A 15,601-nucleotide genomic window follows, 5' to 3' on the forward strand; every position below is an offset into this window, starting at 1 on the left:
GATTTTCTCTTCTTGATCTTCTCCAGATCTGTTGTTTATCTTATGACATATTTCACATTCTGATCTATTTTTTCATTCTTTAGATTGTTTTATTTGCCTCTTTTAGCTTCACTGGCTTCCCCTTGCCTGATTTTAATTTTCAAAATGTTATTTTCATCTTTAAGACTCTTATTCTTGTTGGTTAACCTTTTTTTTTTCCCCATAACTTTCTTGTCTTTCTTGGATTTTTTTATTTTCCTCTCATTTGATCTTTAAATTCTTTTTTGAGTTCTATAAAATCTTTCTGGGCAGGGAGCCATTTAACATTACTGTTTGAGGCAAAAGACGCTTTTTAAAAATTTCACTGTCTCCTTTATAGATGAATCCCAGACTTCCCTATTCCACTGTAAGTTTTTATGGTTGGGTGGGATGTTTCTTTGTTGGTTCATTTTTGTTTAAAGGAGAAGTATTAATGTAAACACCTCTATTGGTGGGGTGGTGAATGGTGCTACTTTAGCTTCATTTCAACTTTCCCCTCTGACCTGGAACCCCAAACCAAGAGTTCCCCCTCCTGCAAATGCCTGCAGCCAGCAGCATCCTGTCTCCCTGCTTCTGCACTCCCGGTGTGCTGGTTCCTTCTCCCTCAAAGCCAAGGTTCCCTCAATCTTCCCGGACTCAAACCCCTGACTCCCTATGCTGTCCAGGAGGTAAAACCAACTTGCCTCAGAGGTCCCCACTTGATGTTTCTGCAGAACTAGAAGAAAGGTATCTGTACTTCACACCCCAGCTTGGGGCCTTTATTGGGGTTTCCTGGGGTCTACCTGTTCTGTCCCAAGAATTCTTTGTTTTTCATCTGTCTATGTTCCCTCTGAGGTTCAAATTTGTTATTTGAAAGGAGAAATCTGGAGAGCTTGAAATTTACCAGTCTACCCTGCCATCTTCCCAGAATTCTCCCCAATTCCAAAGTTCTTAAGAGAGATCTTAGGGGGCAGCTAGGTGGCGTAGTGGATAGAGCACCAGCCTTGAATTCAGGAGGACCCGAGTTCAAATCTGATCTCAGACACTTAACACTTCCTAGCTGTGTGACCCTGGGCAAGTCACTTAACCCCAGCGTCAGGGAAAAAAAAAAAAAAAAGAGAGAGAGATCTTAAAGAGTATCCTTGTACTGCTTTTCCTCACATCCTTGTGAGCGCTTGCCTTGTGTGAATTCTCCATAAAATAATCTCTTTGGCAAGCATAGATTTTATATATGATATATATGTAAATATATATGTAAAATCCCATAATACTAGAGCTTCCTCAATGGATATACAAAATACAAAATATTTTGGACTAACAATACACAATAGCCCCAACTGAATGCTGAATGCCTATTGTCCAGACAGAAGATTATATAGACTTGAGTTAGTTCATCAATATGCATATTGATGTGGTGACGGAAGGGGGGGAATACCTAGTGGTGCAGTGGACAGAGGGCCAGACCTGGGGTCAGAAAGATCTGAGTTCAGATGTGACCTCAGACAGACATGGACTAGCTGTGTGACCCTGGACAAGTTACTTAACCCCATTTGCCTCATCTGTAAAATGATCTAGAGAAGAAAATGGCAAACCACTCCAGTAACTGGCAAAAAAAAAATCCCCAAATGGATCATGAAGAGTCTGAATAACAATATGTGTGTATATATATATATATATATATATATATATATATATATATATATATATATATATATATATATATATATATATTTATAAAGCTAACTATATATATGGAGCTCGAGATGAGGGTATATGAGGTGACAAGCAGTAAGCAACCCGGCTTATTGAACCGAGATCAAGAGAGTAGGTTAGAATGCCTCTGGGAAGTTGGTCAGCACATGCTCAAAGACACACACAAAAGAGCTGACTTTGGAGCTGTATTTCAGGAAAAGCGCGGCCATGTTCACTCACTACCAGCCCTCCTCAGTGCCTTCACTCCCACTGCCTTCACACAAACATTTTCCTGGCCCTGTCAAGGATACTTTGGGCTCGTCTCCTTTTTCTAGGATCAGATTAATTCGTCCATTTTTAACGGAGGGATCCTGTCAGGCTAGTCTGGCCATCCTTGTATGTCTCGTAGCCGAAGGATCCCTCCAATATTCCAATTTTGCTGTGTAGCTGCAAGTCCTAGAAAGCCACAGTCTCCTAAAAATACAAATGCTGGATCACCCAAATGTTGGCGTAAGTGGGCCGTAGCTTATTTCCCGCAATGACAAGCACAGGAAACATACATTTTCCTAGCAAATGCCCACTCAGAAAAGAAGATGAATTGTGTACAAGGGCTAGCAGAGTTAATGTGAGCCATAGAATATCAAAAAACTGAGAGAAAGGAGGGAGGGAGGAGGAAAGGAAGAAGAAGGAGGAGGCTTCCAGCTCATTAGTCATCAAAAGACTGCTGAGTGGGTTGAGGGCTCCGGATTTCATCCAGTCGGATCCCCTTCGTTTACAGCTGAAGCTTAGAGCCTGAAAGGGTAAGTCATTCACTTGTCCCCAGGTCACACAGACCCCAAAATGGGAATCCAGATTCTTTGCCAGTTCAGCACCTTTTCCTCCAGTGTGCGCTGGACTTTCCCGACCGCCACCAAACTTTCTAGTATTTTATGGGAAGAAGGTCTCAGCTCAGTTGGCAGAAGCCCCACAGACCACAAGCCTTGCAAACCCGGCCGCTTCACCTTCCCCTGGCTTGGGGAACATCTCCAGACTGAGATTGAAGTAGCAGGGACTGGGTCAGCCAGGATGGACACAGCCGGTCCCCCCTACTCTTCCCCCCTCTTCTTTCATTCCCTCCCCATCTCTTTCATTCCCCCCTCTTCTTTCATCTCCCCCCTCCTCTTTCATTCCCCTGCGCCCTCTCGTAGCCCTCAGTCCTAACATCTGCCCTCCCCAGATGGCGCGTGCCTCTGGGCCAGACCCCAGTACGACAGGCCAGGAGAGACAGAAGGGAACTTTTGATTCCTCTGGACCTGCTCTTTGTCCCTCAGCCTCCAGGCTAATATTTACTCTTCCACCCTCTACCTAGGACAAACAGGAAGCCGGAGAGGGAGAACAAGGACTGGACAGCCGTCCCAGGAAAAAAGAGACGCCTCTGACCCTCCAGTCCAGGGGGCTAAGAACACGCCGTTCTGACAGGCCCCAAGTGCGGGGAGCTGGTGAGCGAAGGACCCAGGATGGGGGGGGGACTCTCCCCGCGGGAGCCAGCTGACTTCGGGGCCCCTCTAGCCCATTCTCCTTTGTGTTTATTCCCCTCCAAGATGGGCAGTGTCTTTTTTTCTTAAGAAGCTCAAACTATTATTGATCATGTTATAGAATGTTCCAAGTCATCAACAACAAGCAAAATGCAGTAAAAATCAATCATCGGTTTGGTCCCAAGTCCAAGATGTTGGCAATGACTTGGAACTTGGAAGAGTCATGTTGAAGTGTGGAAATACGGTTGTGAAAATGAGTTTGGGGCAGGAGGTGGGCAGTTTCGGCGCTGATCGTGACGGTCTCCCCCAGCCTGAGGGGCTCCCCCAAATATTATGGGACTCTTAACCTTCTGGTTGTAAATCGGAATTTTTGTGGTTGCCCTTTGTTTTTTAAGCATCTAGCCAGCCCGCCCAGTAGTACCCTCCTTTCTTCCCCCGGATAATCAAAGCCAATGGAAGTAGAAACACTTGTGAGCCTGTAATGTGGGGCCAGTTGTTGGGAGGCTTTCCTGGGCCTCCATTTCCTCCTCCTCCTCTGGCTCAGCCTCTCAACCCCAGTTTAGCATTCAGCCCCTGTGGTCCCCCACCTCTCAGCGTAGCGGGGAGTGGTCATTCCTCGGGTGCCAGGAACACCCATTTCTCTGATCCGAGGCCGCTGGCTCTTAGTGTTGTCCCATTTATACCATCACTTCATACAAATGTTTCCTATTTAGTAACTTTTTTCCTTTTTCTTTTCTTTTGCTGAAGCAATTGGGCTCATGTGACTTGGCCAGGGTCACTAGGAAGTATTAAGTGTCTGAGGTCACATTTGAACTTGGGTCCTCCTGACTTCAGGGCTCTGTGCCAGCTAGCTGCCCCAACTGTGTTTTTTTTTTTTTTTTTTAATGGCCTTTTCCAGTCTTTTATCTCTAGGTTGGAAGTCAGGAGACAGAGTCAAATCTGTATTCATCATCCCCATCAATGAGCATTTATTAAGTGCTCACTGTTTGCTAGACACTGGGAATAAAAACCCAAACCAGAAAAGGCAGCCTCACCTGCCTCACTTAACCCTTTGGGGCCTTTCAGTGTGTAAGACTAGGACTTAATTAGCTTATCTCCAGTCCCCAGGCTCTTTGATCCCTGGAGGCAGGAGAGGCCCCAATCTCCAGCCTTTTAGATAAAGGAGCAGATCCCTGACCTGAAGCACCCACGCAGGAGACCCCGGCCCCCAGAGCCAACCTCCGGCCCAGCGCTCTCTCTGTGGGCGCCAGATGGCAATGCCCAGGGCGATGTGCCCCCAAGCACGTCCCTCTTGGGCTTTTCCTGGCCAAGACCAGAAGCCAAGAGCGGGGGTGGGCAGGAGCTGCGTCTGTCCCTCCAGCCCTGACCCGCTGACCCCTTCTTTCTGATTTCTTCATGTTGGTTCAACATTAACCAGGAGGGGCCAGATCGGCCTGCCCGGGATCCCTGCGTGCACAGCTTCTCCACCAGCACCAGGATGGGTATTCTGGGCCTGGCCCCACAAAGCTGCCTGGCCCTGGCATTCTTGCTCTCTGTCGCCCACTGTGAACATGGTAAGGACCCAGGATGATGACCCCTGGATGGGGGAATGGGGTCGAGAACATCCAGGGAAAGGTGACAGCCCTCAGGGGGAGGACCTGGGGTAAACAAGTCCCGAGAATGGGTGGTTCCCTCTGGAGGAAGAAGAGAAAGGAAAGTGGGCAAGGGGCGGATTGGGGGTTCAGGGTCTGTGATGGAAGGGGACAGGCAGTTTGTCTCCATGGCCCCCACAGACAAGGGGGAGGGAAAGGGGGAGCAAGAGGAGGAGCCCCCGTTCTTGGGCCCCAGGCTCTCCCGAGGTGTCTGATGCTGGCTCTGCGCCGTCCTTGTCCGGGTAAAACCAGAGGAGTGGGCAAGGACCCTCCGACCGGCCTCGGACCTCCACGAGGACCCTCCTGACAGGGGAGCTGAGCCTGGGCCCCTCTCCTCTGGCCCTACTCTGTTGGGGCCGCAGGCTCACCCCCTCCTCACCTCCCATCCAGTATTCCTGGACCAGCGACGGGCGCTGGCTGTGCTCCAGAGGGTCCGGCGGGCCAACAGGGGCCTCCTGGAAGAAATGCGACCTGGAAACCTGGAGCGCGAGTGCTTGGAGGAACAGTGCAGCTACGAAGAGGCCTTCGAGGCCCTGGAGTCCATCACAGCCACGGTGAGAAGGGGCCGGGGGCTTGCAGGGAGCCCGCGCTCGCCGGGCTGGGCCACGGAGACTGAGGTGGGGGCAGCGGCTCAGCCCTTCACCTCCGGCCTTCTCTTTACAGGCTGCGTTCTGGTCCAAATACCAGTGTGAGTAAAGTGGTTGGGCTGGGAGGGGGGTTCCGAGCCCAGGGACTTCCTGCTGGGACCTTTCACCTCTCCTTTATCTCCCCGGGAGAACCTTGTCCCAGCCCTGGGGCCAGCTGTGACCTCCCCAAAGCCCCCCGGCCGCCAGCCCCTCCTCCCTTGCTCCCATGGATGCTTCCGCTTTTTCCTAGTTTGTCAGTCTGTGAGAACCACCTCAAGAGCCATTTTTGACGCCTGCCTGGAAGGTGAGGCGGAATAGAACAACCTTGTGCCATGGGGGGCTGGGCCAGCGGATGAAGTCAGCTCTGGAGAGGGGTGCGCCATGCCTGGAGAGTAGGGCTGGGCCGGCAGAGGGGCAGCACTGTCTCTGGGGCCCAGGGCTGGGCCAGGAGAGGGGCAGGGCCATGCCAGGGGCTGGGCCAAGAGAGGGGCAGGGCCATGCCCAGGGTCTAGCATGATGCCAGCTGGACAGCAGGGAGAGCCAAACCCAAGGCCTAGGGCCGTGCCAGGAACTGAGAGGGGAGCAAGCAAGGGGGAGAACCGGGCCAGTAATGTGGGGCCATGACCTGAGGCTGAGATGGCAGCCCTGGTGTCCAAGTGGGTAGAGCTTTGGGCTTAGAGCCAGGGAGACCTGACTTCCGATCCAGCCTCAGCCACTGTCCAGCTGTGTGACTCTGGGCAAGCCAGGTCGCCTCTGCTGCCTCAGTTTCCCCCTCTGTAAGATGGGGTGCTGATAGCCACTGTCTCCCACGTTGTGAGATCCCAGTGGTACAGCATCTACAACACATGACAAATGCCAGGGGGTGAATTTGAGGGCAGGACCACGGGGGTGCCAGGAGGGACTGAAGAGGGCCTGGTGGGGACCAGGGCAGGCTGAGTACTAGGCTCAGGGACGTAATTTAGGCCTGGTCCTTTGCAGGAAATTGTGCAGAAGGTCTAGGGTCAAACTACCGGGGGAACATCTCGGTCACCAAGTCTGGGATCCCGTGCCAGCTGTGGAGGAGTCGCTACCCGCACAGGCCAGAGTGAGTGTCTCCTGCTCACTGCCCATTCCTTCCAGGCCTGCTAACAGAGAGAGACCGGCCAGGGACTCCCCCCCACCCCCTGACCCCTCCACCCTGGCCCAGCTCCCCGGCCCTCTCCATTTAGCGCCTTCTTGTTTCAGCCTCAACTCCTCTACGCACCCCAATGCCGACCTCCAGGAGAACTTCTGCCGGAACCCCGATGGCCACCCCGGCGGCCCCTGGTGCTACACCAGTGACCCCACTGTGCGCTGGGAGGAATGCAGCGTGCCCGTCTGTGGTGAGCGCGGGGGGGGGGCGAGGGAGAGGGAGCGGGAGTAGGCAGGGGGGAGCAGGTGGAGACACTGACCCTGCCCAGCTTGGGAGCTTTCCAGGCGGGCGCGGGCTCAGGGGGCGTCTCTGGCTTGCCTCCCGTTGCTACAGGAAAGGATGGCTTTACGGTGCCTCTGACCCCCAGGAGCCCCAAGTCGGGGGGCCCGAGCGCCTCCCAGCCCTGCATCCCTGGCGAAGGCCGCACCTACCGAGGCCAGCTTGCGGTCACTGTGTCCGGGGCCCCCTGCCTGCCCTGGGCCTCAGAGCAGCTGAAGCCCCTTTTCAAGGAGGTCAGCATCGACCCCGCGGTGACCCTGGAGGAGAACTACTGTCGAAATCCCGACGGCGACGGGGAGGGCCTCTGGTGCTTCGTGGCCGGGCCCCCCGTGGGGCCAGAATACTGCCCAGTCAATTACTGCGGTGAGTGGGGGGTGAGGGGGCCCGAGGCCACGGCCCCCTGGGCTTCTTCCAGGAGTCCCCGGAACATGGGGTGTGAGGGAAGGGGAGGAGATGGGGGGCAGGCTCAGATTGAGGCTGTGGGGGGATGATCCAGAGAGGGGGGGGTTTACAGGGTCTTGGAAGGGACTGGGGAAGTCACTGTCACGGGGTAGTGAGCAGCCCAGCCAGGCCTGCTCCCTCCGGCTCTTGCGCTTCTCAGATGACCATGTCACAGCCAAGTTCACCCCCGGCTTCCCTTGGGCTGGCTGGTGGGGGCTTTGGCTAGTGCCCGCTCTTCCAGCAATAACCACTGGGCAGCAAGGTCTGAGCTCTGCAGGAAACCCAAGTCAGGAAGCCTGGAGGGGAGCTGGGGGGCTGGGGGACTCACGGTCTCCCCGCACCATCTGTCCTGCCCCCCAGACAGCCCCGTGGATGAGGTGGATGGAGAACTAGAACCAGAACCGGAGACCATCATGGGCCGGAGCAGTGCTCAGGAGTACCAGGTGTTCTTCAACGAGAAGACCTTTGGTTCTGGAGAAGCAGGTGAGGAGCAGCCAGAGCGGGCCGGGCACAGGATGGGCCCGGGTGGAGGAGGCCGGTGGGCAGAGCGTCCAGTGGGCAGAGGGGCCAGCAGGCAGAGGGCGGAGGGGGCCGGCCGCCTCACATGCCGGAGCCCGCTCGGGCTTTGCAGACTGCGGGCTCCGGCCCCTGTTTGAGAAGAAGGAGCTGAAGGACAACAGCGAGAAGGAGCTGCTGGACTCTTACCTGGGCGGGCGCATCGTGTACGGGGATGACGCTGAGCTGGGCACTGCTCCCTGGTAAGGGGGCACCTGGAGGCCCCGCGCCCACGGTCCCTTCCCTCGCGACTCCCCGACTCTGGGCCCCGCCGTGAGCTGCCGGGGGCAGCAGGAATGTTCCTCCAGGGTCCCGGTGGCCCCGGATTGCTGTCCTTGCCCCCAGCCTCCATCTCACACCCCAGGCTGCTTGCTTTCTGGGGTTCCTCTTTGGGGAAATTAGATTTCCCACAAATTCCAGGGCCTTTGCAAATGCTCCTGGCAGAACCCGGGGCCCTTCCAACAATAGCGGGAGTGAGCCCTCCTGCAGAGGAGGCCCTGCTGGACCGAGTACTCGGCCCACTGGCTAACGTGCAGTAGGTGCTCAATAAATGCTGACTCGGAGACTGAAGACCTGCCGTGAACAGGAGCAGCTCATCGCCCTCCCTTCGTGATCTTCATTGTGACTGAGCCTCCCCCCACCCCGGGGCCTTAACGCTGAGAGCCCGGCTCTGGCAGGGCTGGGCCCAAGGCTCGCCCTTCTCTGTCTGTCCCTAAATGTGTGTCTCTCTCTCTTCTCTGCCCGACGCGTCTCTCTGTCTCCAGCTTTGTCTCTGAATCTGTGTCTCTGTCTCTTCTCTTTTCTGCCCTGACATGTCTCTTTTTCTCTGTCTTTTTATCTCTGAAGCTCTCTTTTTTTGTCTTTCTCTTTCTGTCTCTCTTTTCTCTGCTCCAACATGTCGTTGTGTCTGAATCTCTGTCTCTGTTTTTGTCTGTCTCTCCTCTGCCTCTGTCTCTCTCTCTGTCTCTCTCTCTCTCTCTCTCTCTCTCTCTCTCTCTCTCTCTCTCTGTCTCTCTGTCTCTCTCTCCCCTCTGGCCCTCCATGTGTCTCTGTCTCTCTGTCTCTGTCTCTCTCTGTCTCTCTCTGTCTCTCTCCCCTCTGGCCCTCCATGGGTCTCTGTCTCTGCCCCATCTCTCGCCCTCCCCACCTTCTCCCCTGCTTGGGGGCCCGCCCCCCTCCCCCTCCCTCCTGTGGGAGTCCCGTCCCCTCCACTTTTCCGGGCTCACTCTCGTAGACTCGAGGGTCCCCGGCGCGGCGGGTCTTGGGGGGGTGCGAGTGTTCACCGAGGGGGGAGTGACGGCCGCCGTCCCCAGGCAGGTGATGCTTTTCCGGAAGTCGCCGCAGGAGCTGCTGTGCGGGGCCAGCCTCCTGAGTGACCGCTGGATCCTCACGGCCGCGCACTGCCTCTTCTACCCGCCCTGGGACAAGAACTTCACGGTGGACGACCTGCTCGTGCGCATCGGGAAGCACCAGCGCGCCAAGTACGGGGGCGGGGTCAGGCGGGGGGGGGGGGGGCCGGACCCGAGTCCCGGAGAGCTGGGTTCAGATCTGTGAAATGGGCCAGTAACGCTGGCGCGGGGGCGGGGTTACACTGCTGCTCCACAGCCGCCCGGACTGGCCGTCCAGGGAGGGCCCCGGGGTCTCTCGGCCCCAAGTCTGGGAGCCCCGAGCAGCCACGGCCCCCAGCCTTCCCCGTCTCCCCAGGGCCCTGCGGCCTCTCTAACCCCAACGCCCGCTCTGGGAGCTCTCCCGAGGGCGCACACTGGGGCGCCCCTTCAAACCCAAAGAGAGGCTCGCTTGGGCCGTCTCCGCGGCTTCCCGGGACGTCGAACTCGCCGAGGTCCGCGCAAGCGGCCGCCCCTGCGGGGCCTCGGAGTCTCTGACCCGGAGCCCGCCGCCCCTCCCCCACCGGCCCTCGGAGGCTCGCTCCCGCTTTGGGGAGCCCGGCCCGCAACGAGGCCCTAAGAAGCCCCTCCCCCCGGGCGCTGCCCAGGTACGAGCGGAACATGGAGAAGATCGCCAAGCTGGAGAAGATCATCATCCACCCCAAGTACAACTGGAAGGAGAACCTGGACCGCGACATCGCCCTGCTCAAGCTCAAGCAGCCCATCGCCTTCTCCGACTACATCCGCCCCGTCTGCTTGCCTTCCAAGGACGTCGTGCAGAAGTACAGGCCGGCCGGGGCGGGGGGGAACCGGGCTGCGGGGGAGCCGGGCCGGGGCAGAGGGAGCTGGGGGAGCCGGGCCGGGGAGGAGGCCGGGGTAGACTCCGGCCGCGGGCTCCACGCTCCCGCTCCCCCTCAGGCTCTTCCTGTCCGGGCACAAAGGGAGGGTGACGGGCTGGGGCAACCTGCGGGAGACGTGGGCCTCGTCCCGGGACACGCTGCCCACCGTCATGCAGAAGATCAACCTCCCCCTGGTGGACCAGGCCACTTGCCGCGCCTCCACCCGCATCAAAATCACGGACAACATGTTCTGTGCCGGCAAGTCGGGGGGCGGGGAGGGCGGGAGGAAGCTCGAGGGCCGCGGGACGGGGGGCGCGGGGGGGCGGTTTCTGAGGCGAGCGACTCTCGTAGGCTACAAGCCGGATGAGGAGAAGCGGGGAGATGCCTGCGAAGGGGACAGCGGGGGCCCCTTTGTCATGAAGGTGAGTGTCCCGGTCCGCGAGGGCCGCACCTAGGCCGGGGCGCCCGGAGCTTTGGGCCAGGCTCCCGGCATTTAGGAGGAGCTGAGGGCATCACTGGGGTTGTGCTCGACACCCCCTCCTCCGGGCCGGGGGTCACAGTCGCCCCGTGTGCCTCCTCCCGGGACGGGGCGGGGCTGCCGTGGGAAGAGGCGGCGGGCGGGACCTCCCAAACCCTGTCTTCTCCAAGAGTCCCTTCAACGACCGCTGGTACCAAATGGGCATCGTGTCCTGGGGCGAAGGCTGCGACCGCGACGGCAAGTACGGCTTCTACACCCACGTTTTCCGCCTCAAGAAGTGGATTCAGAAAACCGTGGATCGTTTTGGACTTTAGGGGGCCGGGCCCCGCCCCTGAGCCCGGAGCATGAACTGGAGAGGCCCCAGGAAGGAGAGAGAGGCGCCCCCCCCCCAAGGAAGGCCGGAAGCTTTTGTTTGTTTTTTATTTCTAAAATATCTATTTCTCAATAAAAGTCTTTGCTTCTATGAGCGCCGGCTCCTCCCCGGCGCACCTCCTGGGCACGTGGCCCCACGTCGGGAGCCTTCCAGGGACCACACGGAATCCACTCGGGAAAGCCACCCCACAGGAGGCAGGGCTGGGGGCTCCCGGCCCCACCCGCGCTCCGGGGAGTCTACAACGAGGCTTTCCAAAAATTGGGGAAATGCCACGTGCCAGGCAGTGAGGAGCACGAGGACAGCGGGGGGTGGGGGGGGGCACCCCAAAGCTGCTCTGTGGATCCCAGAGAGGGGCGGACCCTGACGGGAGGAGGAGGGAGGGGGTCAGCTCTGAGCTCCAGGCCGTCCCAAGCCAGGCAGGCTCTCCAAGGAAACTTCCCCAAGCCTGGCTCTTGCCCGGACCAGGAAGGGCTCCCCCTCCCACTGGCCTCCCAGGGCCTCCACTCCTGCGGGAGCTCGCCTCAGGGGCTGCTACTTGGGGGCCTTTTCTTCAGCTGGGGGAAGCCCCAGCAGGAGCTGGAGCCCCGGGTTTGCTTTTTAAACGACAGTTAAGGGATGTGGCCTTGAAGGCCGCCACAAAGAACAGAAGGGCCTTCCCCCAGTGCGCCCCTGGGGCCAACTGTTGGCAATTGGGCTCTGATCCGAGACTGAGAGCTGCAGGTGAATGAATGAATGAAAGGCCAGATAAGGGCGCATAGGGTTTGGTACCAACTCCCCCCTCCCCCCAGGTCTCGGGAGGAGCCCAGGACTCTGTGCTCGGCCTTGCGCCAATAGCCACTTCTGCAAAGCCTGTGTCGGGCATCTCGGTGACCTGACTCTGCAGCCCCTCTGGGGATTTCTTGCAGAGATCCAGCAGCGCGGCCATTCCCTTCTTTGGCTCATTTTGTAGATGAGGAAACTGAGGCAGCGGGGGACGTGACCTGTCCAGGGTCATCCAGGCAGGAAGTGTCTGAGCTTGGACTTGACTGTCTGACTCCAGGCCCGGTGGTGCTCCATCCACTGCGCCTCCCAGCTGCCCCTGGGCCTGAGGCACAGACATCACGTTGGGCCTGCTTGTAGATGACAGGGGCCGAATCTGACAGGGGTTCCCCCCACACACACACACACCCCGTCTCTCACACTCACTGAGCTTTCTGTGCCCGCTCTACCTCCAGCCCATCTCCTCTGCCCCCACCCCGTTGATAAGGCAGTTCCTGCTGAACTTTACTTGGACCCTCCAAGCCTGAGAAGTTTTAGCTCCTCAACCTTCCAGATGAGGCTTGGTGGCTGTGGCAGCTGGGCGGCTCAGTGGGTAGTGCTGGGCCTGGCATAGTTAGGAAGACCTGGATTCAGACGCTCCGAGCTGCCTGGCTCTGGGGCAGCCATTTCTCCTGCCTGCCTCAGTTTCTTTAACTGAAACAGGTCCTGCAGCACCTGCTCCCAGAATTGCTGCGAAAGCCCAGGGTGCGGCGGGCACTTGCCCTCCCTCTCCAGATCCAAAACCCTCTAGACTAAATCCTAGAGTTTTGTTAAAGCGGAAAACTGCGGAGTCCTTTGGGCTCCCCGATCCAACGACTCAGACTCGGGTTCCCGAGAAAGGGAGCCGAGGGCTGGCGGCCGGGCAGGAGGAGCTGCTGTGATGGGGCGAAGGTCAGGGGCTCTCATGCCCTCTCCCCCCCCCCCCGCCCCATAGCCCTCTGTGGAGCAGGAGCCATGTCGGGGAGCCGGGCTGTGCCCTGCGTGTGCTGGCTGAAGGAAGCCCTTCCAAGGGCCTGGAGCTCTCCTGGAAGAGGGAATCAGAGCCTCGGGGACTGGGAACAACAGGCAAAGCTGCAGCCAGGCAAACTGAGGTTTATGATGTAAAAAAGCTTCTAGACAATCACACCAAATAATGGTTATCGTCTGCCCAGCGCCCTCTCTGGGCCAGCCGCTGCACCCAATGCTTAATAATCCTCTCCCAAGAGCCTGGGCAAGCAGCTGCTGTTATCCCCACTTTACAGAGGAGAACACTGAGGCACAGAGATGAAATGGCTTGCCTGGGGTCCCCCAGCTCAGCCAGGGTCTGAGGCCGGCTCAAGTCCTGGCTGCCTGACTCTACCCATTGTGCACCACTGCCTCACCTCGAGGTGCTGGTTCTGCCCTAATGGTTCCACTAGAGCAGCCCCGTGTCCTAAGCCACCTGACTCCTGGGCCATCCCTGACATCATCTGGCCCGCTGACCACCTGCCAGGGCGCCCCATTCATTCCTCCTGAGGGCGTCAGTGTGCTGCCCTGGAGCCAGGACACCTCCTGGCAGCTGCTGAGCAAGCCACTGTACCCTGTTTGCCTCAGTTTCCCCACTTGAAAAATGAGCTGGAGAAAGAAACAGTCACCCCCCCCACTCAGCGTCTTTGCCAAGAAAAGCCCAATGGGGGTGGAAGCTGCACATCGGCATTTCCACAATTTTCCAGCCCCTGCCAAGGCCGGCAGACTAAAATGGGAGGAGGGCCAGGAAAGGGGGGAGGGGCACTCTTCCACACCTCCCCTGACCCCTCCTCCTTCTTGTGGGTCTGGAGGAGCCCTTGGGCCCAAACCTGGGCCAAGCTTCCCAGTTCACAAGAACTGGAGGCCCCTCAGTGCCTTGGCTCGGCCATGGTTCTAAAGGTCGCCAGTCCCTTGGGAGGGTCAGGTCATCTGCCACGGTATTGCTGCTCTTCCCAGGCGTCATCGCGGGAATCCCCTTCTAACATAAAAGTCCAGCTTGAGACACCAGAGGGAACCAGAATCTAGCAGCAGCCCGGTTTGGGGTCCAAGCCGGAGGCGTGCATGGGAGCCCCTTACCAGAACACGAGGGGCTGGCTGACCCCCCACTCCTTTCCCCCATGATGGCGGGGCAGCAGGAAGGTTCCCACTGAACAAGGGGAGCTGAGCGCAGGGAGGGGAGGGAGAGAACTCCAGAACACATGGCCAGCAACCTTTACGTGACAGAAGCTAGGACCCAGCGAAGGGGGAATGACCGCTCCAGGCTGAAGGTCCAATGTGGGGACGCCGTGCCAGAGCACACATCCGGCTCCAGTTCAGACACCAGGACTGGGTCTACAGTCCCGCTTACGATGACTTGGGAAAGAACAGAATAAGTCCCATCACCATCTGCCCAACTGAGCCGTGGCCATCCTCAAGCCACGGGGCTCCCAGGCAGTGACTGGCTAAGGTGACCAAGGTCCTGAGACCCCCAAGGAGCATCTGCCCAAGCTGCGCAGGCCCGCATGCCCTGGGTCACACCTCAATGATCCTGAGAGCGACCGCTTCCTGAGGCCGAGGGAGGGCCGCTGTCACAGGAGAGGCTCCTCTCAATCCGCAGCCAAGGTGAACTGGCACTGGACACAGGGTGCGCCGGGCCCAGAACTCCGACGAGCTCCATTAGTGCAGAGCCTGGGAAGGCGCCCCTCGCAGAAGGAGAGTCGGGCGGACGGGCTGTGGGTCCTCTGTCCGGAAGCTCCGACCACCTCTGGCTGCCCAGGCTCTACCTTCCCTACTCCGGGGTCGGTTCTCGGTAGCCGGTTAGAGTTAATGCAAACTTTATTTACAAAAGACACTTAAATTAGCTTTATCATGCCATGCGTCCATACAGAATAGACCGACCCTTTAGGGTTACAGAGGAGAGCTCACAACTCAAAGGAAAACCACTAAAGAGTTTCTAATAGTCAAGAGCTAGGAAATATTAAGTCAACTTTACAAATAATAGCAATTAAAAAAAGAGATGAGAACACAGTCTGAGCAGGGGCGGCTGTTTACAGGTCTGTACACTAAACTAATACACAGACAGTCTTCTAGGGGCAGGATGCTCACGGAGAGAAGCAGAGTATGTACAGGGACTTGTGCCATGGCGACTCCGTCCTCCCCCACGGCCCGCGGTGTCGGACGGCGCACCGGTCGGCAGCCTCGGCCTGGCCGGGAGGCCTCCGACTACGAAGACTTCTAGCTGAGCGAACTAAGCGGGGAGCGCGTGGGGGCTTCATTTGCGACTGCTTTTTATTCTCTCCAGTCTTTTTTTCAAGTCATCAATGTTAGCAGCTGTGGAGGAGGAAGAGGAGGAGGTGGTGGCAGCCGAGTGCATCTGGTTGGAGTCCAGGTCCAGGTGGTGGTGCTGTTCCCGGGACTCCCGGATCTGAGAAAGCTTACTGTGGAGCATGTCCGTGGAGGAGACCACAGCGGGCACCGAGGGCTTGGAGAGCAGGGTCAATGCGGGCCTGTCATCCTGCTGGTGGGACAAGACCGTGCTTTCAGGGGCTGCTCCGGCCTGGCCGGGCGCCCCCTCCCAGGCCGGGACAAAGGCTTGTCTTACCTTAGTGTTCTCTAGACCACAGCGCTGCCGCAGGATCTTCAGCCGCTCCAGGTACACGGAGGGGCCGACCTCCTCTCCGTTCGTGTTTCCCACCGAGGACACCGTGCTGGTAGGAGTGGGGACGCACGATACCTCCATCTGGGGAGAAATCCCTAAGAGGGAGCAAAGTCTCCAGTCAGGCAGCAGGTTCCGGAGGCCAGCTGGGGCAAGACGCTCTGGGATCCCCCCCCCCTGCCCACCCCCAAGGTAATCCAACC

The 15,601-nt window shown here is 58.0% G+C and overlaps 2 protein-coding genes across 6 annotated transcripts in view; one reads left to right on the forward strand and one right to left on the reverse strand.

Moving 5' to 3' along the window:
- The first annotated feature begins 2,268 nt into the window (after window positions 1-2,268).
- F2 (coagulation factor II, thrombin) lies at window positions 2,269-11,072 on the forward strand. Its single transcript, XM_074273004.1, has 16 exons — window positions 2,269-2,489; window positions 3,038-3,167; window positions 4,621-4,756; window positions 5,225-5,388; window positions 5,498-5,522; window positions 5,711-5,764; window positions 6,439-6,544; window positions 6,685-6,821; window positions 6,965-7,273; window positions 7,712-7,834; window positions 7,983-8,109; window positions 9,220-9,387; window positions 9,900-10,073; window positions 10,210-10,388; window positions 10,482-10,552; window positions 10,779-11,072. Exons 3-16 carry the CDS (start codon window positions 4,681-4,683, stop codon window positions 10,920-10,922), a joined length of 1,857 nt encoding a protein of 618 aa, XP_074129105.1. The 5' UTR covers window positions 2,269-2,489; window positions 3,038-3,167; window positions 4,621-4,680; the 3' UTR covers window positions 10,923-11,072.
- A 3,488-nt stretch (window positions 11,073-14,560) lies between these two features.
- CKAP5 (cytoskeleton associated protein 5) overlaps window positions 14,561-15,601 on the reverse strand; it is an 81,232-nt gene continuing 80,191 nt past the window's right edge. For 3 of the 5 annotated variants that reach the window (XM_074273000.1, XM_074272997.1, XM_074272998.1), the window contains 2 exons: window positions 15,345-15,496; window positions 14,561-15,260 (listed from right to left, as the gene is read on the reverse strand). In XM_074273000.1, the coding sequence (XP_074129101.1) occupies window positions 15,015-15,260; window positions 15,345-15,496 (398 nt within the window). In that variant the 3' untranslated portion in view covers window positions 14,561-15,014. The remainder of the gene's footprint in view (window positions 15,261-15,344; window positions 15,497-15,601) is intronic. The other 2 variants (XM_074273001.1, XM_074272999.1) reach the window with 1 other exon arrangement.

The sequence above is a fragment of the Sminthopsis crassicaudata genome, chromosome 6 (genome assembly GCF_048593235.1).
Source record: "Sminthopsis crassicaudata isolate SCR6 chromosome 6, ASM4859323v1, whole genome shotgun sequence".
NCBI lineage: Eukaryota > Metazoa > Chordata > Mammalia > Dasyuromorphia > Dasyuridae > Sminthopsis > Sminthopsis crassicaudata.